Source organism: Bactrocera latifrons, unplaced genomic scaffold, assembly GCF_001853355.1.
Source record: "Bactrocera latifrons isolate USDA-ARS-PBARC rearing strain unplaced genomic scaffold, ASM185335v1 scaffold_296, whole genome shotgun sequence".
Classification (NCBI taxonomy): domain Eukaryota; kingdom Metazoa; phylum Arthropoda; class Insecta; order Diptera; family Tephritidae; genus Bactrocera; species Bactrocera latifrons.
The window spans coordinates 271,584-288,955 of NW_017536585.1; the positions used below are offsets into that span (position 1 = coordinate 271,584).

General features: G+C 32.9%; 5 protein-coding genes across 6 annotated transcripts in view; 2 read left to right on the plus strand and 3 right to left on the minus strand.

Annotated features, from left to right (window-relative positions):
• Positions 1 to 6,591, minus strand: part of LOC108970296 (neuronal calcium sensor 2) — a 64,159-nt gene extending 57,568 nt beyond the window's left edge. Inside the window, exon 1 of one of the 2 annotated variants that reach the window (XM_018935602.1) lies at positions 6,513 to 6,591. The gene's annotated coding sequence lies outside the window, so the exon portion shown is untranslated. Of the gene's footprint in view, positions 1 to 5,695; positions 5,873 to 6,512 lie in introns of those variants that run through there. The other variant, XM_018935603.1, reaches the window with a different exon arrangement.
• The window catches only part of LOC108970295 (neurocalcin homolog), a 68,732-nt gene extending 62,138 nt beyond the window's left edge, over positions 1 to 6,594 (minus strand). Inside the window, exon 1 of the mRNA XM_018935600.1 lies at positions 6,513 to 6,594. The gene's annotated coding sequence lies outside the window, so the exon portion shown is untranslated. The remainder of the gene's footprint in view (positions 1 to 6,512) is intronic.
• A 1,568-nt stretch (positions 6,595 to 8,162) lies between these two features.
• LOC108970304 (ankyrin repeat domain-containing protein 12) lies at positions 8,163 to 10,439 on the plus strand. The gene is made up of 3 exons (XM_018935618.1): positions 8,163 to 8,295; positions 8,375 to 10,029; positions 10,088 to 10,439. Exons 1-3 carry the CDS (start codon positions 8,163 to 8,165, stop codon positions 10,265 to 10,267), a joined length of 1,968 nt encoding a protein of 655 aa, XP_018791163.1. The 3' UTR covers positions 10,268 to 10,439.
• Positions 10,440 to 10,475: 36 nt separating this feature from the next.
• LOC108970305 lies at positions 10,476 to 11,590 on the minus strand. The gene is made up of 4 exons (XM_018935619.1): positions 11,397 to 11,590; positions 11,101 to 11,309; positions 10,780 to 11,035; positions 10,476 to 10,721 (listed from the first exon to the last, which is right to left on the minus strand). Exons 1-4 carry the CDS (start codon positions 11,455 to 11,457, stop codon positions 10,543 to 10,545), a joined length of 705 nt encoding a protein of 234 aa, XP_018791164.1. The 5' UTR covers positions 11,458 to 11,590; the 3' UTR covers positions 10,476 to 10,542.
• Positions 11,591 to 14,591: 3,001 nt separating this feature from the next.
• LOC108970291 (signal peptidase complex subunit 3) lies at positions 14,592 to 16,949 on the plus strand. The gene is made up of 3 exons (XM_018935594.1): positions 14,592 to 14,841; positions 14,905 to 15,171; positions 16,627 to 16,949. Exons 1-3 carry the CDS (start codon positions 14,699 to 14,701, stop codon positions 16,754 to 16,756), a joined length of 540 nt encoding a protein of 179 aa, XP_018791139.1. The 5' UTR covers positions 14,592 to 14,698; the 3' UTR covers positions 16,757 to 16,949.
• The last annotated feature ends 423 nt before the right edge of the window (positions 16,950 to 17,372 follow it).

Here is a 17,372-nt window from a genome sequence, read left to right on the forward strand (position 1 = left end):
TTATATAATAATTCATGTTTGAAGTAAAATAAATAAATAATTAAAACTAAAATATATATTTCAAGGCAGATGTTATTATATTGAAAACAGATTAGGTTTTATAAGGTAAATTAACATAAAAATTGTGGCAATCTGCTGGAAGAAATTTTTTTAAATCTTGTAAATGGTCCCACTTTTTTTTAGATATGGCTATTTTCTCTTTATAAAGACAATCGGGGGACACATTTTCAATCGGAAACCTCGATCTCTGTGGGAGTAATTGATATTCATCTGTTACATTTGTTTTAAAATAATTTGATCCTGACGAGTCATACGCCAAGGCTCGAAGCATGCTTACTGTCTGATCTCCAATGCCAATGCCTGTAATTTAAGAAAAGCTTACGTATATACATGTAAAGAGTTTTTTCAGTGTGCAATATTCACCTGGTCGTATTGATGTGTATATCTTTGAAATATTTTCGAAATTTAAAAAATAATCATAACGCAAATGGTGCGCTTGTAGAGGTGCTGGAACTTTTCTAGATTCCTTAATGAGTTGAACAAATTGAGACGGCAAGTTTATTTGTTTTTTATTTATTTTTCTCTCTATAAGGGAATGCGATGCATCACATTCCATTTGCGCATAAGTGCTTAATAATACATGTAGCAAAAACGGAAGAGACTAAATTTCCATCTGTTTCGTCCCACACATAATTATCTGATTCATGCGTTACAATATTATAGACAGTAAAGTTATGTAGTTGAAGCTTCATTTTATAATATGCAGCACTCGCGTTTAGTTGAGGCACTAATTTAACTGCCTGCACATCCATACAGAATACCGCACATAGTCCGGATTCAGCATTTTTGATATCGTTTTGATTTCTGATTTCCGATTTCTCTCTATGTTTTTCGTATAGCTCATCGGAAACATTATTAGCTTTATGTGATACACATAAATTGCACTGATCTTTTCTTGGCTTAAAATTAGAATAATTTAATTCCTTTATTAATTGCGTAAATATTGGGTACGACAATTTTCCATCCATCCATTTTCTTTTTCGGATTCACACTCGTTGACATAAAGCTTGTAAATCTCCTGATATGAGGAAAAAACCGATTCGAAGTAAAACTTTTTGCTATCTTTTCGACAATAATGTGACTCCATTTTTGGCAACTCCTCTAGCCATTTTTTTAGAAAGTCACGTCGGTTTTTGTTGCGCTGACCTATAACTGATGATCGCTTAGCATTTTTGCGCAAAATTAAAGCTTTATCGGGACTGCATTGAGTACCGTGTTTACCGACGCTGCTAACCCAATTTCGAACCATCTTTTCCTTTACTCCTAGTGTTGAAGAAAGCAATTCACGGCACACTTGTAATCGCTTTGAATTATGACTCAAGAGAAATGATATGGACTGATTCCGTCTCGAATTTTCAGAGGTTTTCCTTTTTGTTTCAGAAAAGCTTGTATGACCTGCAACATACTGCCTCTTTTGCTCCCAGGACATTTCCCAAAACAAACTAAAAATTTCTTTTCGCGTGGACTCATTAAACGTCGAACACTTTCTCACCGCACTTTTTACACAAAATCGTGATGAACATGGCTTTCCTAATTGCCTAGAAGGTTTTTCACAAAGTTCTTTTTTTGATATACGCAAATATTTCACGCCTTCCATTCTTATTCTTTTATTTACATTTTGTTTCCATTCGGATTTGTTAGCAGGATTTTTCCTTTTTGGAACACCATCTGAATCAGAATTTTCTTATGCACAATTCATGTCAAATCAAAAAACTGTTTCCAACACAAAAACGTTAATTGAACTGACACAAAAAACAAAAACGTACCGACGAACGCAACGTAGCACAGAAAATATGCTTGTGCTAGACAAACTCGGGGAAATCCCGTTTTCTTTTAAAGTAAATACAAAAGCAAAACAATAAGAATAGATACAAAATGTAGTGCAATTTCTGTTGTGGCTTTGATTGTATAAATTCAACTTTAAATGACTTAGGGCTTTTTTCTTCCAAAAAAAACTTCGAATGAGTAAGGGTTTTTAGGCTTAGGGATCATAGCCCACTAATTTTGTAAGGGGAGGAGTATTTGACAGTGGTCTACCAGGTAAATACTTTAACCTGTAAAACCAATGATACAGAGTAAAGTAAGCCGAACGTTCGAAAATCCTGATATTATTTATATGGGGACTAGGCCAAGTTTTCGCTCAAATTTATCTATTTTAGATACTCTGTTGTGAATAAAACACGCTCTCTTATTTTAATTGGAATAACTTACATATTGGCTGATATATGCGGTACAAAGTCACCCTGAAATCCGAAAATCTTTATATTATATTAAGTATATGGGAGCTAAGGGAAGTATTGGTCCGATTCAAACCATTATTGACATACAGATATATCATTATAAGAGAACGATTATTGTTGATTTGTGAATTAAGTGGAATTCAAAATTGTGCTATATGGGAAGTAGGCGTGGTTGTTGTCCGATTGAATGTAAGAAGAGTGCCACGTACTAAATTTTGTCGAAATCGGTTAGTCGGGTCCCGAGGTATGGGATTTCACCAGAAAGTGGGCGGTGACAATTTTCACACCGGTTCCAATAAAGCTCTCTCATACCAACTAGTTTGTAAAATTTAATGTCTCTGGCGTATTTAGTCATTGATTTATCGCGCTTTTAGTAGTTTTTAACAATACATGGAGAGAGCGGCGTTTCGCTTTCTGGGTTTATCCTCCGATTTTATCAATTTTCACACTGTCCGTAGAAGATCTTATCAGATTTGTACTCAGCAAATTTGGTTGTTCTAGCTTAAAAGGGAGCCTGCTTTAGAATCTTTAAAACATCAATTTTTTAGGATTTTTTTTTTTTGAGAGGGAAAGAAATAGTTTATTATAGCCAAATTTCATCATGCATCTCGCATGTCCATTTGTCGGACGGCGGGTAGGATCCCAATTTCTATCTGAAACAAAAAATTCAAAGAGATTCATATTTAATAATAATTTATCTTCTGGTTAAACTAAGAAATTTCCAAAAATAGTGTAAATTGCTATTTTTGAAAATTGGAAAAAGTGGGGTTTGACCAAAAAATTTTTACTTTATGTTGTTTAAAAATATGTTCAACATGACTTTTCTCATTTTTTTTTTTTTGTTTTTTTTTTAAATGGAAGATAATTTAATACCAAAGTTAATAAACTTTGAACCAATTCAATGTGACGTTTAGTTTTTAACCAATTAAGAAAAATCGTAAAAATTAAAATCCGAGCAAGCGCACGTCAAACTTTGAGCTCAGCCCAAGTGCTAATTTACCTATTAGGTGCTCGACCACTATTTCCCATCTAGCTTCGACAATATTTCGAATTTCCATCTACAACTTTGGGGAAATATTCTTAGATAATTTTTAAAGAGATTTAAGCAAAAAAAAAATTAATTTTTTGAAGCTTCTAAAGCAGGTTCCAAGGAACCCATATACCAAGTTTAATCGAGATATCTCAATTTTCACTCAAATTACAGCTTGCACTTGCACAGACGGACGGACAGACAGACAACCGGATTTAAATTTTTCTCGTCGTCCTGATGTAATATACTTATATATTAGTCTAGAAATTTGAAAAAATCGACAAAAAACCATTGCAAAAAATTAATAATTAGTACTATTTTAAACCGCCTTATTTTTATGTAAATATGAGAATTCCTTGAGGGAAAAATCAATTTTATCAAAAAGTATTTTTTTTGTTTTATTTATAAAAACACAAAAATTCAAATTAAAAAAAATTTTTACAAAAACTTTTTAAAAAGTCCTACTTTCAACATGTTCTTTCGCGTCGAAATCCTTTGGGCTCTGGCGACAACGTTGTTGTAGCGGCATAATTCTTATTTGAAAACAGTCCTTGTTCGGGTTACTTTTAAACACATACCGAATCGACTCTCCTTTGTTGGTGTTTCCCAGGTTTCAGTAGTGGGACCACTCTTCCGACTTTCCACACATCGGGTATTTGAAGAGTGGTCAGCGACAGGTTGAGTTTCTTGATAAGGAAGCTTACTCCCGTCAAGCCTAGATACTTTAACATCAGCATTTTAATTCCTTTAGGGCCAATTTTTTTACGATTTTCCCTTGTTGATGACACTCGGCACCTCCTCATCGGTGAAAGTAAGTGGTGCGCAGTCCTTTGGCATTTTTCCAACCGTCGAGTAACACATCGTTTGGTTTTGTCTACAGAAGGGTGCGATGTAAATTCCCGCGTAAAATAGTTCGCGCTTCGGGTCAGAAGAGGCATGGCCATTGAATTGAACTCCAACTCGGTCATCTTGTCTCTTCGGTTTAGACAATGCCTTGACAGTAGTCCAAAGCTTACTCACGCCGGTGGAGAGGTTACAGAACTTCAAGGACTCTACATAGCCATTTTGTCCGCTTATGCTCTTTTACCATTTTACCATTTGGTGAGTAGTAAGATTTTGCGCTCATTAGCTGCTTCAGCTGGGAAATTTGGGCGGAGTTCCGCGATTTGTCTAGCCGTGATCCTCCTACGATCGATTGATAGGCAGGGATAGCAAAGATCATGGTGCTGAATAAAGTCACCTAGTACCAAACGCTTTTCCCCACGAAGTAGCGCACTTATATTCGGGTGATATCCTGTAGGGCAACATGTAACTGGGAGGATGTATATATTGAATATTTCGACCCCGACATCGTCTGTACGAATAACTATACCCTGACATTCTAGGGCAGTCGATGTCGCCATCGATGAGACGATATTGCACGGTGTTGTGCAGAATGAAAGCTAAGCCTCCTCTACCACGTCGCGCCAGTCGTTTTTTCTTTTTGCAAGGTCGCGCCAATTGGAAATTTCAAGCGAAAACAGGATTACAGACCCTTTTTTGAAGACGACTATGGCAAATTAATTAAGGTTTTACAGTTACGAGTGATGAAATAGCATGAAAGGTTTTGTTTTGAAACAAATTACTACTAAAAACGACGGAAAAAGTCGATCAAAATATTCCCTATTTGGACTTTAAATACAATTATCTCAAAAGCTATAAGTCTTATACGGGTACATGTGCCTACATTTTTTATTCCTGATTACCTTCTCTATCCGCCCTCAGATCGCCGCGCCAAAAGAATCGTAACAGTGCCAAGAATATGTAAATATTGGTGCCACTGACTTAAGGTTTTTGAGAAGTTTGTATTTATAGTTCAAAACTTCAACTATTTAAAGTACATATTTCTCAGATGTATAATAAATTGTAAACTTATATTTTTAACTTTTATATCCACCAACACGTCACTAATTCTTGAATCCCCATTCATTTTATATTTGATATTGCAAAAATAGCTTTAATTCAATATTTAACTTTTTTCAATTATTTTTCTTCACTCAAGAAAACAACGGAATCAAAAGAAAAATAACTAATAATAATAAAAATAAAAAAATAACTAATAATACCCCAAGTACGGAATAAATAAAACGAAAGTTAAATATGGAATTAAAGTTAGTTTTGCCCCATTTAATACAAAACAAATGTGTACAAAATTAGTGAAATGTTGGTGATTACAAAAATTATGCATGTGTAAAATTTATGCTAAATCAAATATATACCCCCTTTAAATAGTTAAATTTTTGATCTTTAAATGCAAGTATATTAAAAACCATAAGTGTGTGACCCTTTTTCCTTAATCCGGAGAACCTCCCCTATCTGTACATACCCATTTTAACCCCAAACTCGGGGAAGGCGTTTTGCTATTCTAAATCCCAGCCATTTATTTTTGTGTGTTTTTTTTCAAGAATTTTTTTTTTTTTTTTTTTTTAATTTACAAACTTTTCCAATAAAACCACTTCTAACTTAGCAATTTGTGTCAGTTTTCTTTCTATTACTGCTAGTATTGCGTAAGTGAATGCAAATGAAACTGTTTGACATGTTAACAGTACTAATCCCTCTTTCCCTACCATACAATAATATCACTTAACTTACGTATGACATATTGATATTTTACAGTTTACGAAACCGGTGTGAATATATTTCATAGCTTCTTCATATACATACGTAAGTATGTAAAGATATGTTTTATATTCCTAAATGGATAGTTATGATGTAAAACCAATCCTTCCCTAATAATTTAATAAAAGCAAAGTATATATTTTATTAGTATACTGCGAACTGGATATGTATATTTTTTGGAATCCAAAGCAACGCCCTATTTGTAAAAGTTATAAAACTAGCGCGATCAACTGATTTTATCAGTTATGGACACACATAAACATTAAATATTGAAGAATTATTGTCATTAGCGCACACGATTCCACGTATACAAATAGATGTGGTATGCAAACATTTCTTGTATTGTGTCACTTATCTAGTATATATACATATGTGCCGCGCTGCTACTATGGTGGCGCCTAGCGCACAACGCAGCCTCCTTTTTGTATTATTCGTATAAAAGAATAGTAATTTTGCGTGCAAATATCTTTTTTTTTTTTTTGCTTTGCTTACTTCGCCTCTATTGCAATTTCGGACTCACTTACCAATTACTTAATTAACGCTATAAGTTCGTCTTACATGCCTTGGTGTTGTTTGTATATTTTTTCTGCGGTAACATTGTGCATTTTAAAGACACAATAAAGTTTACACAAACTATTGAAAAATCAATAACATATTTTTAACACTTCTATAAAACACGTACTTCGTTAATATATCGTATACAACAGCGTTATATAACAGAATTGATTAATTTATCATTATTTTTAACGAGAAATCAATGCAATAAATACAAACTTTATAACTATTTGATGCTACAAGTTTTGTTTGAAAAAAGCGATAAATATTCAGTAGAGCACACCAGGTGATACACAATAGTCCTGATGGAACAAAACAGAAAACTTGCGAACCACAAAAAATGTTTAGTACGCGACAAGGTGATGCACGTACAGTAGTAAAAGCAAATGTTCCCTTTAATGTATATTAATTTCTTAGCCATTTTTTAAATAAAATATACTTAATTTTAAACCAGTCAGTTTTATCAACTCCTATTTAACCTTTGGAATAGGAACATCTTTACAAAACTATTGTTTAGTAATTTTGGGTAGGCACTGAAATAGATTACATATATCGCCTGTCGTAATTGCCCGTTAATGCTGAATGCAAACATGAAAACTTCTATTAATCATTATTGTTCATATTTCTCTTTTATTGTTTTTCATCATACAAAACCATTTTTTTATTATTACTATATTATTTTTGTTATGTTATGCATATTTTTATTTAACATACAACATAATAACTTACATTTTGGTGTCAAATATATGAATATAATATAATTGTTTGGTGTGCATTGACTGGCAAACTATCTTGTAAGCTTTTCTAAGTGCTCCCCACGAGAATGGAAAAATTTATATGAAGACGGCGTTCCAATCGATTCAATTTCTTGATCATGTAACATTCGCGGTCTCAAAATATTGCCTCAAATTTGAAATCTGGTAGTTAGCAAGTCACAAAACCAAAAAGAACTCGTGACTGCCATTTTGAATATACTGAATAGAGATCATCATAGATATTAATTGATTGCATATTTTGTAAGCAACTGAAACACGAAAAGGTTAAAAATAAATAAATTTTACATAAATTTCGTTAATATTATGAAACAAAGTGAACATATATTTATGTTTTTACTGATAATTATGTTTTTTGACTATGTTATAGAAAATTTAATATTTGTTATCGACATATTTATTTCCATTCAAGTATAAAAAGATCTCTGAATAATGAACTGTAATAGAGTTTGTGACTATCACTTACAGAATAGCAAAATCGTCTCAAGTCTCAAAAATTGTCTYTGTCAAATTTAGAGACTTGATACTGTATCACAGTACAGAATCGCACGGTAAAGCTAGAGACTATTTAGTGAATAGTAACTAGTCACAAATTGAGATTTTACCACAAAATGTCTCAAATAGAGACTAGAGACTGATTACAGATTCCCGCTATAATAAAGATAAGTGCTCTCTGTGGTTCCGTTATTCATAGCGTTCCTGATTTAAGTACATTAGTCAGTGAAATAATTGATGAGAAATAGTTGTGAGAGTTCGAATTTATTTTCTTTTGAAAATATTTTAGGATTTTATTTCTTTTGGATTTTAACTTTTGATATTTTGTGTACGCAATATTACTAAGATATTATGCCACCCCCAAGACCGAGGGGAGTGGGATATAATACAGGAGTCGCAACATCAAGGCCCAGCCCGAATACCCCGATGTCTGAGAGACAGCAAATGGCACTGCTTATTCAGATGACGGCGAACTCGACGACAGGTAATTTATATATTTTTATTATAAAAAGTTTTTATTTTCAATCAGTAGAAAACTTGATTAAATAAAAAAAAAATTGCAGAGGCCTCTAGAACGCACATCAAAAAGAATGAGCATAAAAAAGGTGATGATGTTGAAGATGTTAACTCCACAGAAAAGCATGATCATTCAGAGACTAGCCGCGACAAATTAACCACTGATGAGGGTCATACCGAAAACAAAATTGAACATGATGGTGTTGGCAGCGCAGATACACCTTCGTCCAGTCAGGGTAAACGTCATTTCTCAGATATAGATGAGGATGAATTTGAGGAATGTGATGAAGGCAAGAAAAAGAAACGAAAAGAGATAGATGGTGGAAAAGATGCAAAATCCACAACGACTACACGTCTTCCAGGGCGTACGGAAAAGGTTATCAAGCAAACATCGGCTTCTAAAGGTTCGCCGAACCCAAATAAAAATGCAAACTCAACAGAAAAAGATCAGACTGAATTGGCAAAGTCTGGTTTCGGTAAACAATTTGAAACAGAAGGTGATGATGAAGAATTGAAAATGTCCGAATCCTTATACAGTGGCGGGTTAAAGGTGCCGCCACTAAAAATTGTAATCCCACAACAGAACTGCTCCATTGATACCGATGGAAATGTATCACGTACAGGCAAAATCAACACATCTCGTAATGCAGCGCTACCATATGTTGTCAGCTCGAATACGAATGATTCCAACGAACGTGAAGCGCAATGCGGCAGTCCTCATGAGAGTCCCATAAAAATAAATAACTTACAATGCAATATTATAGATGAGAAAAATTTGAAGCTATTAAACGAGGAGAAGAATTTACATCGTGTGCTACGTAGTTCTCATCGCAGTGGTATTACTAGTACCGAACGTAGCTCTAACAATTCCTCTCCTCAAATGCAAAGCAGTTCACCATCGCCAGCATCATCGAACGCAAATGAGGGTATTACAGATAATAAACTTACATTTACCAATGTTGGCGCAAGTCCTCTACAACATAATCACACATATGAAAATGAAAATATTGTTAATTTACCAAGCCCATCCACCTCGTCGACATCGTCATCGAAAGACGTACATTCGCACGGTGTAGAATTACATCCACGCAAGCGAAAAATACGTACAAAACACGATGATAATCACAATAATAAAAACAATGGAAATCAAAATACAAATACAGAAGCTAACGCTTCAATGTCTGATACACATTCGCATGATATGCCATTTACAAATTGTTTCCAAATGTATCTTAGAATACGCCGGCAAATTGAGAAAAAATGGCAAAATATGTACCCGATCAAACCAAGACCGCCGCAGGGTTATAATGAGTATTTGTTAAATAAGAAGAATTATCTGCTTGCAAGTAATGAGAAGAAAATTGAATTCGTAACACCGTCTAATATTCCACCAAAGATGCAAGAAATATATCGCTTGCAAGAAAATGAACGCCAAGCTCTGCTACAGCGTCACATTGTGGAACGTGAGAAATTATGTTTGAATGTGGAACAGGAAATGATACGTGTTCACTCGAAGGCAGCGCGCAATATTTCATGTCAGCCAGTGCCGTATTCGGTGTGTACTCTACTCAAAGACGAAGAAGTATACAATATACCAACATCGGAACAGGATGAAAAAGATAAAAACGCACGTTACCGGTTCAATGGTCGACAACTACTAAGTTGGCTGCAAGATGTCGATGATAAGTGGGACAAAATCAAGGTAAAAACAATAACAAAACAACATTATGGATCGCTCACAAAGTTTGTATTGATTTCAGGAAGCCATGGTTTTACGTCATCATAACGAAGCGGAAAGTCTGCATGCCGTACAGATGATGGATTGGGATATTGCTTTGAAAAAACATAAATTATGGGATTATAAATGTGAAACTGCCGTTGATAAAGATCATGTACCTATTGTACATGTCAGCGATGACTTTGATCTTTTACCAGCTTAAATTTATCAATAAAAAAGTGATTAAATATATAATTATATATATGTATTCATGTATATAGATACCTAAATTTCCCTTATAGATAAGGTCTAATCGTGATTTCAGCACAGAACTATATGCACATAAAATATTTATAAAAATGCTTAGATAAAGCACCAAATGTCAAAAACGTATTTCAAAATTTGAATATAATAAAAAAAATAAACAAAAATATAGAACATGAAAGTCTAAATATTTATGTATTTAACTTAATCAAAATACAATAGATATATATCACTTTATTTATCTTCGTTCATCATTTTTATAAAAAGATCAGCTAATTTTTCTGCCTCATTAAGCCTTTGGTCTCTTTGCATTCCACTCGAAATTCTCCTAAAATTTTGTATGCTCGTTATTAAATTTTCGAAGCCTTCCAACTGTTCTTCTAGATCATCATTAAGTTCGTCTATGTTGGCACCTTTATACATATATTTATTCAATAACCATATTATTTGTTTGAGATAAAAAAAACGCACCTGGTACTATGACGTTTGACCAAATATTATTCTTTAATACTTCAACAACTTCCTTATATCCCGTTGTCTCACTATTATCGTCGTTATTAGATAACTCAATTACATCAAATTGAAATTTACAACTTTCTTTAACTGAACTATAAGCCGGACCTTGTTTAACATCTTCGTAGAGTTTGCTAGTCAGTAATAATCCCAACTCAATGTCATTGTTATTTAAAAAACTGCAATATTCACTTAAATGAGATTTCAAAGTTTTCTAAACAGAGTAAAAATTGTCATCTTTGTAGATTAATATATATATAAATAAATATAACTATTTACATCATCGGGATCAAAGTAGACTATCAACATTTCTGTGGCACATAAAAGATCTTCAGGTAGTTCACGGATATCTCCTTCATAAGGTAACAAAGCTATGGTGTTTTCGTAATATTTTGTCTTCAGATCACATAAATAAGTAGCAAATGTACATGATCCAAACGACATAGTTACAGGTTTGTTTAGAGAGTTTCCGTTGCTAACAATAATATCTGCATAAATAATTACAAACGTTTATATTGAACAAATTATCAGCCTAGATATTAACAGGATACACAAATATTTTTGATATTAAATACTTCTAGCTAATTTGTCCGGCTTTTGCTCGCCCCGCGATATCAAAATAACCACAGGTTTCATTTTTACTCTCAATTAATGCGTTAAAAATATTGGTTAAATGATAATATTAGAAAATCAATCTTTTGACTCGTCGTTTAAAAATTTTGTTTTTAATTGAACTTGCTGCCTAATTAAATGACTCTTAAACACAGCGTGTTTCATAAAACACAAAACCAAAACGAACTCTTTAGCGGGATTCTGTAACCAGTCTCTAGTCTCTATTTGAGACATTTTGTTAAAATATTGCCTCAAATTTGAGACCTGGTAGTTAGCAAGTCACAAAACCAAAAAGAACTCTTGTCTGCCATTTTGAATATACTGAATAGAGATCACCATAGATATTAATCGATTGTCGTTTTTTTTTATAATTTGTAATCAACTCAAACACGAAAAGGTTAAAAATAAATAAATTTTACATAAATTTCGTTAATATTATGAAACAAAGTCAACATATATTTTTATTTTTTATTGCTAATTATGTTTTTTGACTATGTTATAGAAAATTTAATATTTGTTATCGACATATTTATTTTCATTCAAGTATAAAAACATCTCTGAATAATGAAATGTAATAGAGTTTGTGACTATCACTTATAGAATAGCAAAATCGTCTCAAGTCTCAAAAATTTTCTCTGTCAAATTTAGAGACTTGATACTGTATCACAGTACAGAATCGCACGGCTTGTCTGTCATTTTGAATATACTGAATAGAGATCATCATAGATAATAATCGATTATTGTTTTTTTATATTTTGTAAGCAGCTCAAACACGAAAAGGTTAAAAATAATTAAATTTTAAATAAATTTCGTAAATATTATGAAACAAAGTGAACATGTATTTATATTTTTATTGGTAATTATGTTTTTTGACTATGTTATAGAAAATTAAATGTTTTTTATCGACATATTTATTTGCATTCAAGTGTAAAAACATCCTGAATAAGGAAATGTAATAGATTTTGTGACTGTCACTTACAGAATGGCAAAATCGTCTCAAGTCTCAAAAATTGTCTCTAACTTAAAATCTCAAATTTAGAGACTTAAGAGTGTATCACAGTACAGAATCCCACGCTAATACACTTTTTGATATATCTATAAGGTATATACGTATATATGCTATTAAACTTTTAATTTTGGTTATAAAGATTTAGAGCCCCATTGTGATGCTCTCTCAAAAATCACCACCCTCACTATTTCCAGGGTTTTGCTGTTTGTGACGTTTTCCGTAAGCTGATGATTTCGTGTGAGATTATAAATTTGTGATGTCTGAGAAGAAATTATCATTTTTATTGAGAAAACGTAAGTAAACTGTCCCTGGATTTCGGGAATAAAATGGGGGTCAGATAGAAGAAGTTCCCCAGATGAAGAATATATAAAGTTATAGCAACAGGAAACTTTTATTATTATTATTTTTAAATAAATTAAATTTTACTCTTACATTTTTAATTTTTATGTTCACTAATACTTCATTAAATCGTTTGTACACATTTTTTTACATTATATAGCGCAAAAAATGTTTTATATGAATATCTGTCTCTTATACACATCTAGATGTGTATAAGAGACAGGATAGAAGAAGTTCCCCAGATGAAGAATATATAAAGTTATAGCAACAGGAAACTTTTATTATTATTATTTTTAAATAAATTAAATTTTACTCTTACATTTTTAATTTTTATGTTCACTAATACTTCATTAAATCGTTTGTACACATTTTTTTACATTATATAGCGCAAAAAATGTTTTATATGAATATTAAACTTATTGTTTAAATCTATTTATTTGACAACAGCTAAAGGGTTGCGGTCTGTCAAATAATCAGTATTCCCTTATAGAGATCTTTTCTAAATGCAGTAGAAGAAATAAAGAAAGTATATTATAACAAAAAAACAGATTTTTGCATTTGGTTATCACAAAGAATCTTTTTGTTAGCCGCCAATGGGGTGTATCAAGTTTTTTTCGCGTAAAACTCTTTTTAGCTTTGGAGGCCTTCGGCCGCGTTTCAAAAAAAACAACCCTGGTTGGTCCAACAAAGAGTTAAATTCTTTTTTTTTTTTAATCTTTTTCATATTGTATTTTGTTTAGTTTGTTCAAATATATTAGTATGGTAATACTGTTATTTGACAGCTTGTAACTCTTTCGTTATTGTTAAGTTAATAGATTTGTGCAATAAGTTAAATACTGAATTAAAATTATTTTTGCACTATACCTTTGCACTATACCTGTGCCCAAAAAATAAGGTGACATTTGAATTTAAACTGCGCGCGTCGACTGTCAGTGACATTTATGTCAAATTTCATGTCAAAATATTCATTAGTGTCTGAGATACGTGTCGTTTTGTGAGCTGCTAAAAGTGAGTTTTTCGTTTTTTGCGATGTCGAAATTTGTTGAGCAAAGAATTTGCATTATGATCATTTCGCCCAAAACTCAACCCATATCGTTCCGCAACCACTGTATTCACCTGATCTGTCGCCGTGCGACTTCTGGCTGTTCACCAAACTCAAAAGACCGCTCTGGGGACACCGTTTTTATACGATATCCAAGCCGCAGCGAAGATTGAAGGCTATCCCGGAAAGTGACACTACAACCAGTGTTTTGAAGATTGGAAAATCCGTTGRCATAATGTACTACATCTAGTGGGGATTACTTTGAAGGGGATGAAATTGATTTGGAAGAATAAATAAAGAATTTTCAAAATAAACACAATGTCACCTTATTTTTTGGGCACAGTATATAATGTTGAATAAATGTGCTAGTGAATAGATAACTGCAAAATATAAGTGTTATATTAATTTAAAATCGCAAAAAAATTTACTTTAAATCGTGTTAATTTTCGACTTTAAGCGCAAATATCAGCAGCTGTAACTATATATATTCTAGATCTGAAGAACCTCCTCTATCCGACCATATCCATATTATTCCCGAAATCCTGGGATGGTATTATAAAGCCGGACTCTTTGCCTTGTCTTGTTTGTTTTTGTAAAAGACCTGGTTCACAGCAAAGTGGTTTGAGCAAGAAGAATCTCACAAATAAGTTGTGAGGTTTTCGCAGAAACGGACTGTTAGTCTGAAAAATGAGTCATCTCGACTTTTTAAGTTTGAATGAGCATCACTCTGTACTGTATTGTTTCCATTATCAATCTCTGACCCACATTTAACTTGCATTTGACAAACGGCGACCATTTCTACGTGTCAAGAAGTTTTATCGGTATACGTGTAGTTAGCTTAACAAATTTGTGTTATTTTATAAAATTAAAACAAAATGCATACCGTTTTAACGCGCGGAAATGCCACTGTGGCATATTCGTTGAGTGTTCTCGCCTGCTTAACTTTTTGTTGTTTTCTTTCGACTGTCTTTCTCGACAGTAGGACAACTGCACACGTAAACACTGTAAAGGTGCTAGTGTAAGTAGATTTGTGTATTTACGCCGAAAACTAATATATTTTCACTTTGTACATACATTTTAGGAAAAACGTTCCTGACTATGGCGCCTCCCGTGAGAAACATGATTTGGGTTTTCTTACCTTCGATTTGGAGACGAATTTGACAAGCCTCTTCAATTGGAATGTTAAACAATTGTTCCTTTACCTGACCGCTGAATATAAAACTCCAGACAGTGTGCTAAATCAAGTTGTGTTGTGGGACAAAATAATATTACGCGGAGAAAATTCTGCATTAGATTTTAAGAATATGAATACAAAATATTACTTCTGGGATGACGGCAATGGTTTAAAGTAAGTAAATTCGGGGGAAATTTAGAATAAAAATAAATAGTTTTGACCAGTGTTTGAAAAGCCACGCTACTCTCGTAGCATTTCATTTTGCTATTGCTACCGCCCTCACTTTGTCGGGAGCCGAGCGCGATTCCGAATAAATCACTTATCAACGATGAGTGTGAAAATATTAGATTATTTACAATTATGAATGGAAATGAGCGTTACCACATCTTAAAATCCAAATATGTAGAATTTTCAACGATTTTTCATTGTTTGTATTTTCACGAGATCCTTTTTTCTATATTAAGTACAATAAAAAATACTTGCCAACATTTTGCAAGCTATAATTGAGTTGTGAACACTTAGGTATATGTATAATATGTGAATTATATTTAATACACACAAATAATTTAAACTCTATGATAATATTACTTTACACTTTAAAAGAAATAGCCCTGGTCGATCCAATAATCCGCGTGACTGAATTACTTTCGCATATTACTCCTTTCTGCTCTTAAAAACAAAAAAAAAAACCCTGATCTATCCAATACTCGGGGTAACTGAAGGTCTTTTGCGTAGTACTACTTTCTGTGTTGAGTAGTACTACTTTCTGTGAAGAGAAATTTTAGCGAATTGCTCATATTTGCTTAATCATATGGCAATGTTCCATTTCCTCAAAATTGTTAGCTCATAAATGATGCTCACTACGCGTGTAAAACGCTATTTTAAAAATATAAATTTCTTACTTATAAAATCTACAAAAAGAGTAAAGAGTTGAATTTGTTTAAATGTTTACAGCTTATTTAAATGAATTTGAAAAGTAAAATGTGCATAAAGTGTGTTATGTAGTGAAATAGCATGTTGAAAAGTTCGAATTTTGGTAATTTTTGAACTTTTAAGTCGAATATCTCGTAAACTAAGCGTTTGCGGTACCCTAATTTTTTAATTAAGAGGACTTCCTCTTTCCAGCGGTACCTTCAGATCGCGGCGCCAAAGTAATAGGAATTGTGCCGGGAGCCGGGGCAGAGACATAGCAGAACAATGTAAACGTATATGTTGTGCTCTGATACGAGTTTTGTTAGTTAAAAAACTATAGCTGTAGCAATAGCCAAAAATGAAGTGCTGTGCTCTGCTTTGGCGTAGCGTTACCAGCAAAAAATTGGGATCGATAGTAGAGTAGACCTACAGCTCTCTCATATTTAGCATGTGTAGCAGAGCACATACTTTTACATAGTAATGCTATGGCTCCCGACAAAGTGAGAGCGGTAATTTTGCTGGTACGGAGTAGTAAATGAAAACCCAGGTTAGAGGATATAAAAGTTAAAAATATGTGGGTAAAATTCATTATAAATCAAAGAAACACCCTTTTAATGGTTGAATTTCTCAACTTTTTTTTGTAAATATCTCAAATACTATATGTAAGTGGTAATATACAATTTCTTCGGTCCTATATATTGTTATTTTTCTTTGTAGGAACAACAAAAATGTTTCGCTATATCTGTCGTGGAATATCATACCAAATGCAGGCTTGTTGCCAACAATCAGATCACTCGGATCTCACACATTCAAATTCCCTGCTGAATATTCAATTGCCTCGGTGTAAGAAATACTAAACTACACCTTTAATTTGTAATTAAAAAGAATAACTAAAACAAACAAATTATATTTATATATTTCAAAATAACTTGAATTTAAAAGTTGTATTTTGGGTCCTAATTATATTTAAATAAACAATAAATTGTTTGTTTGATCATGAAGCACATAGTCAAATTCGCGAAGCTTTGTGGTTCAGCATACCTTGAAGTGTTTTATTTTACTGAAAATGAGTGTACATTCTCAGAAAAACTGATCATTGTTTTTTAAGAACACTATTAATAATTTATTTCAACAGACTTCTAAATAATTTAAATTTTGCAAAAAGTTTCAAAACAAGCCACTAGCCACTTTGGTATCAAATAATGTTTCATTTATAAGCAGGTTGTGCCGCTAAGAAGCCAGAGAATGTAAAGTATAGAGAAGGTGCAAGTTCGATGTCAAACATTTGTTAGATTTATAGTAAGTATTCACCTTACAGCCACAGAAGTCACGCTGTGAAATGTTAACAATTTTAACAGTTCTCCACATACTCAACAGAGAATATGAAGAGAAATATATGTATCGTCCGATAACTCTCCTCTCCCCAGTAGTGAAGACACTAGAAGCCTTGTTACTCCCGACCT

Coding starts and splice junctions, on each gene's coding strand:
- LOC108970304 (XM_018935618.1), top strand. CDS start 8,163: ATGCCACCCCCAAGACCGAGGGGAGTGGGATATAATACAGGAGTCGCA. Junction 8,296..8,374: donor GACGGCGAACTCGACGACAG/GTAATTTATATA, acceptor AAAAAATTGCAG/AGGCCTCTAGAACGCACATC. Junction 10,030..10,087: donor ATAAGTGGGACAAAATCAAG/GTAAAAACAATA, acceptor TATTGATTTCAG/GAAGCCATGGTTTTACGTCA.
- LOC108970305 (XM_018935619.1), bottom strand. CDS start 11,457: ATGAAACCTGTGGTTATTTTGATATCGCGGGGCGAGCAAAAGCCGGAC. Junction 11,036..11,100: donor TCTACTTTGATCCCGATGAT/GTAAATAGTTAT, acceptor TACTCTGTTTAG/AAAACTTTGAAATCTCATTT. Junction 10,722..10,779: donor GTCAAACGTCATAGTACCAG/GTGCGTTTTTTT, acceptor ATATGTATAAAG/GTGCCAACATAGACGAACTT.
- LOC108970291 (XM_018935594.1), top strand. CDS start 14,699: ATGCATACCGTTTTAACGCGCGGAAATGCCACTGTGGCATATTCGTTG. Junction 14,842..14,904: donor AACACTGTAAAGGTGCTAGT/GTAAGTAGATTT, acceptor CATACATTTTAG/GAAAAACGTTCCTGACTATG. Junction 15,172..16,626: donor GATGACGGCAATGGTTTAAA/GTAAGTAAATTC, acceptor TTTTCTTTGTAG/GAACAACAAAAATGTTTCGC.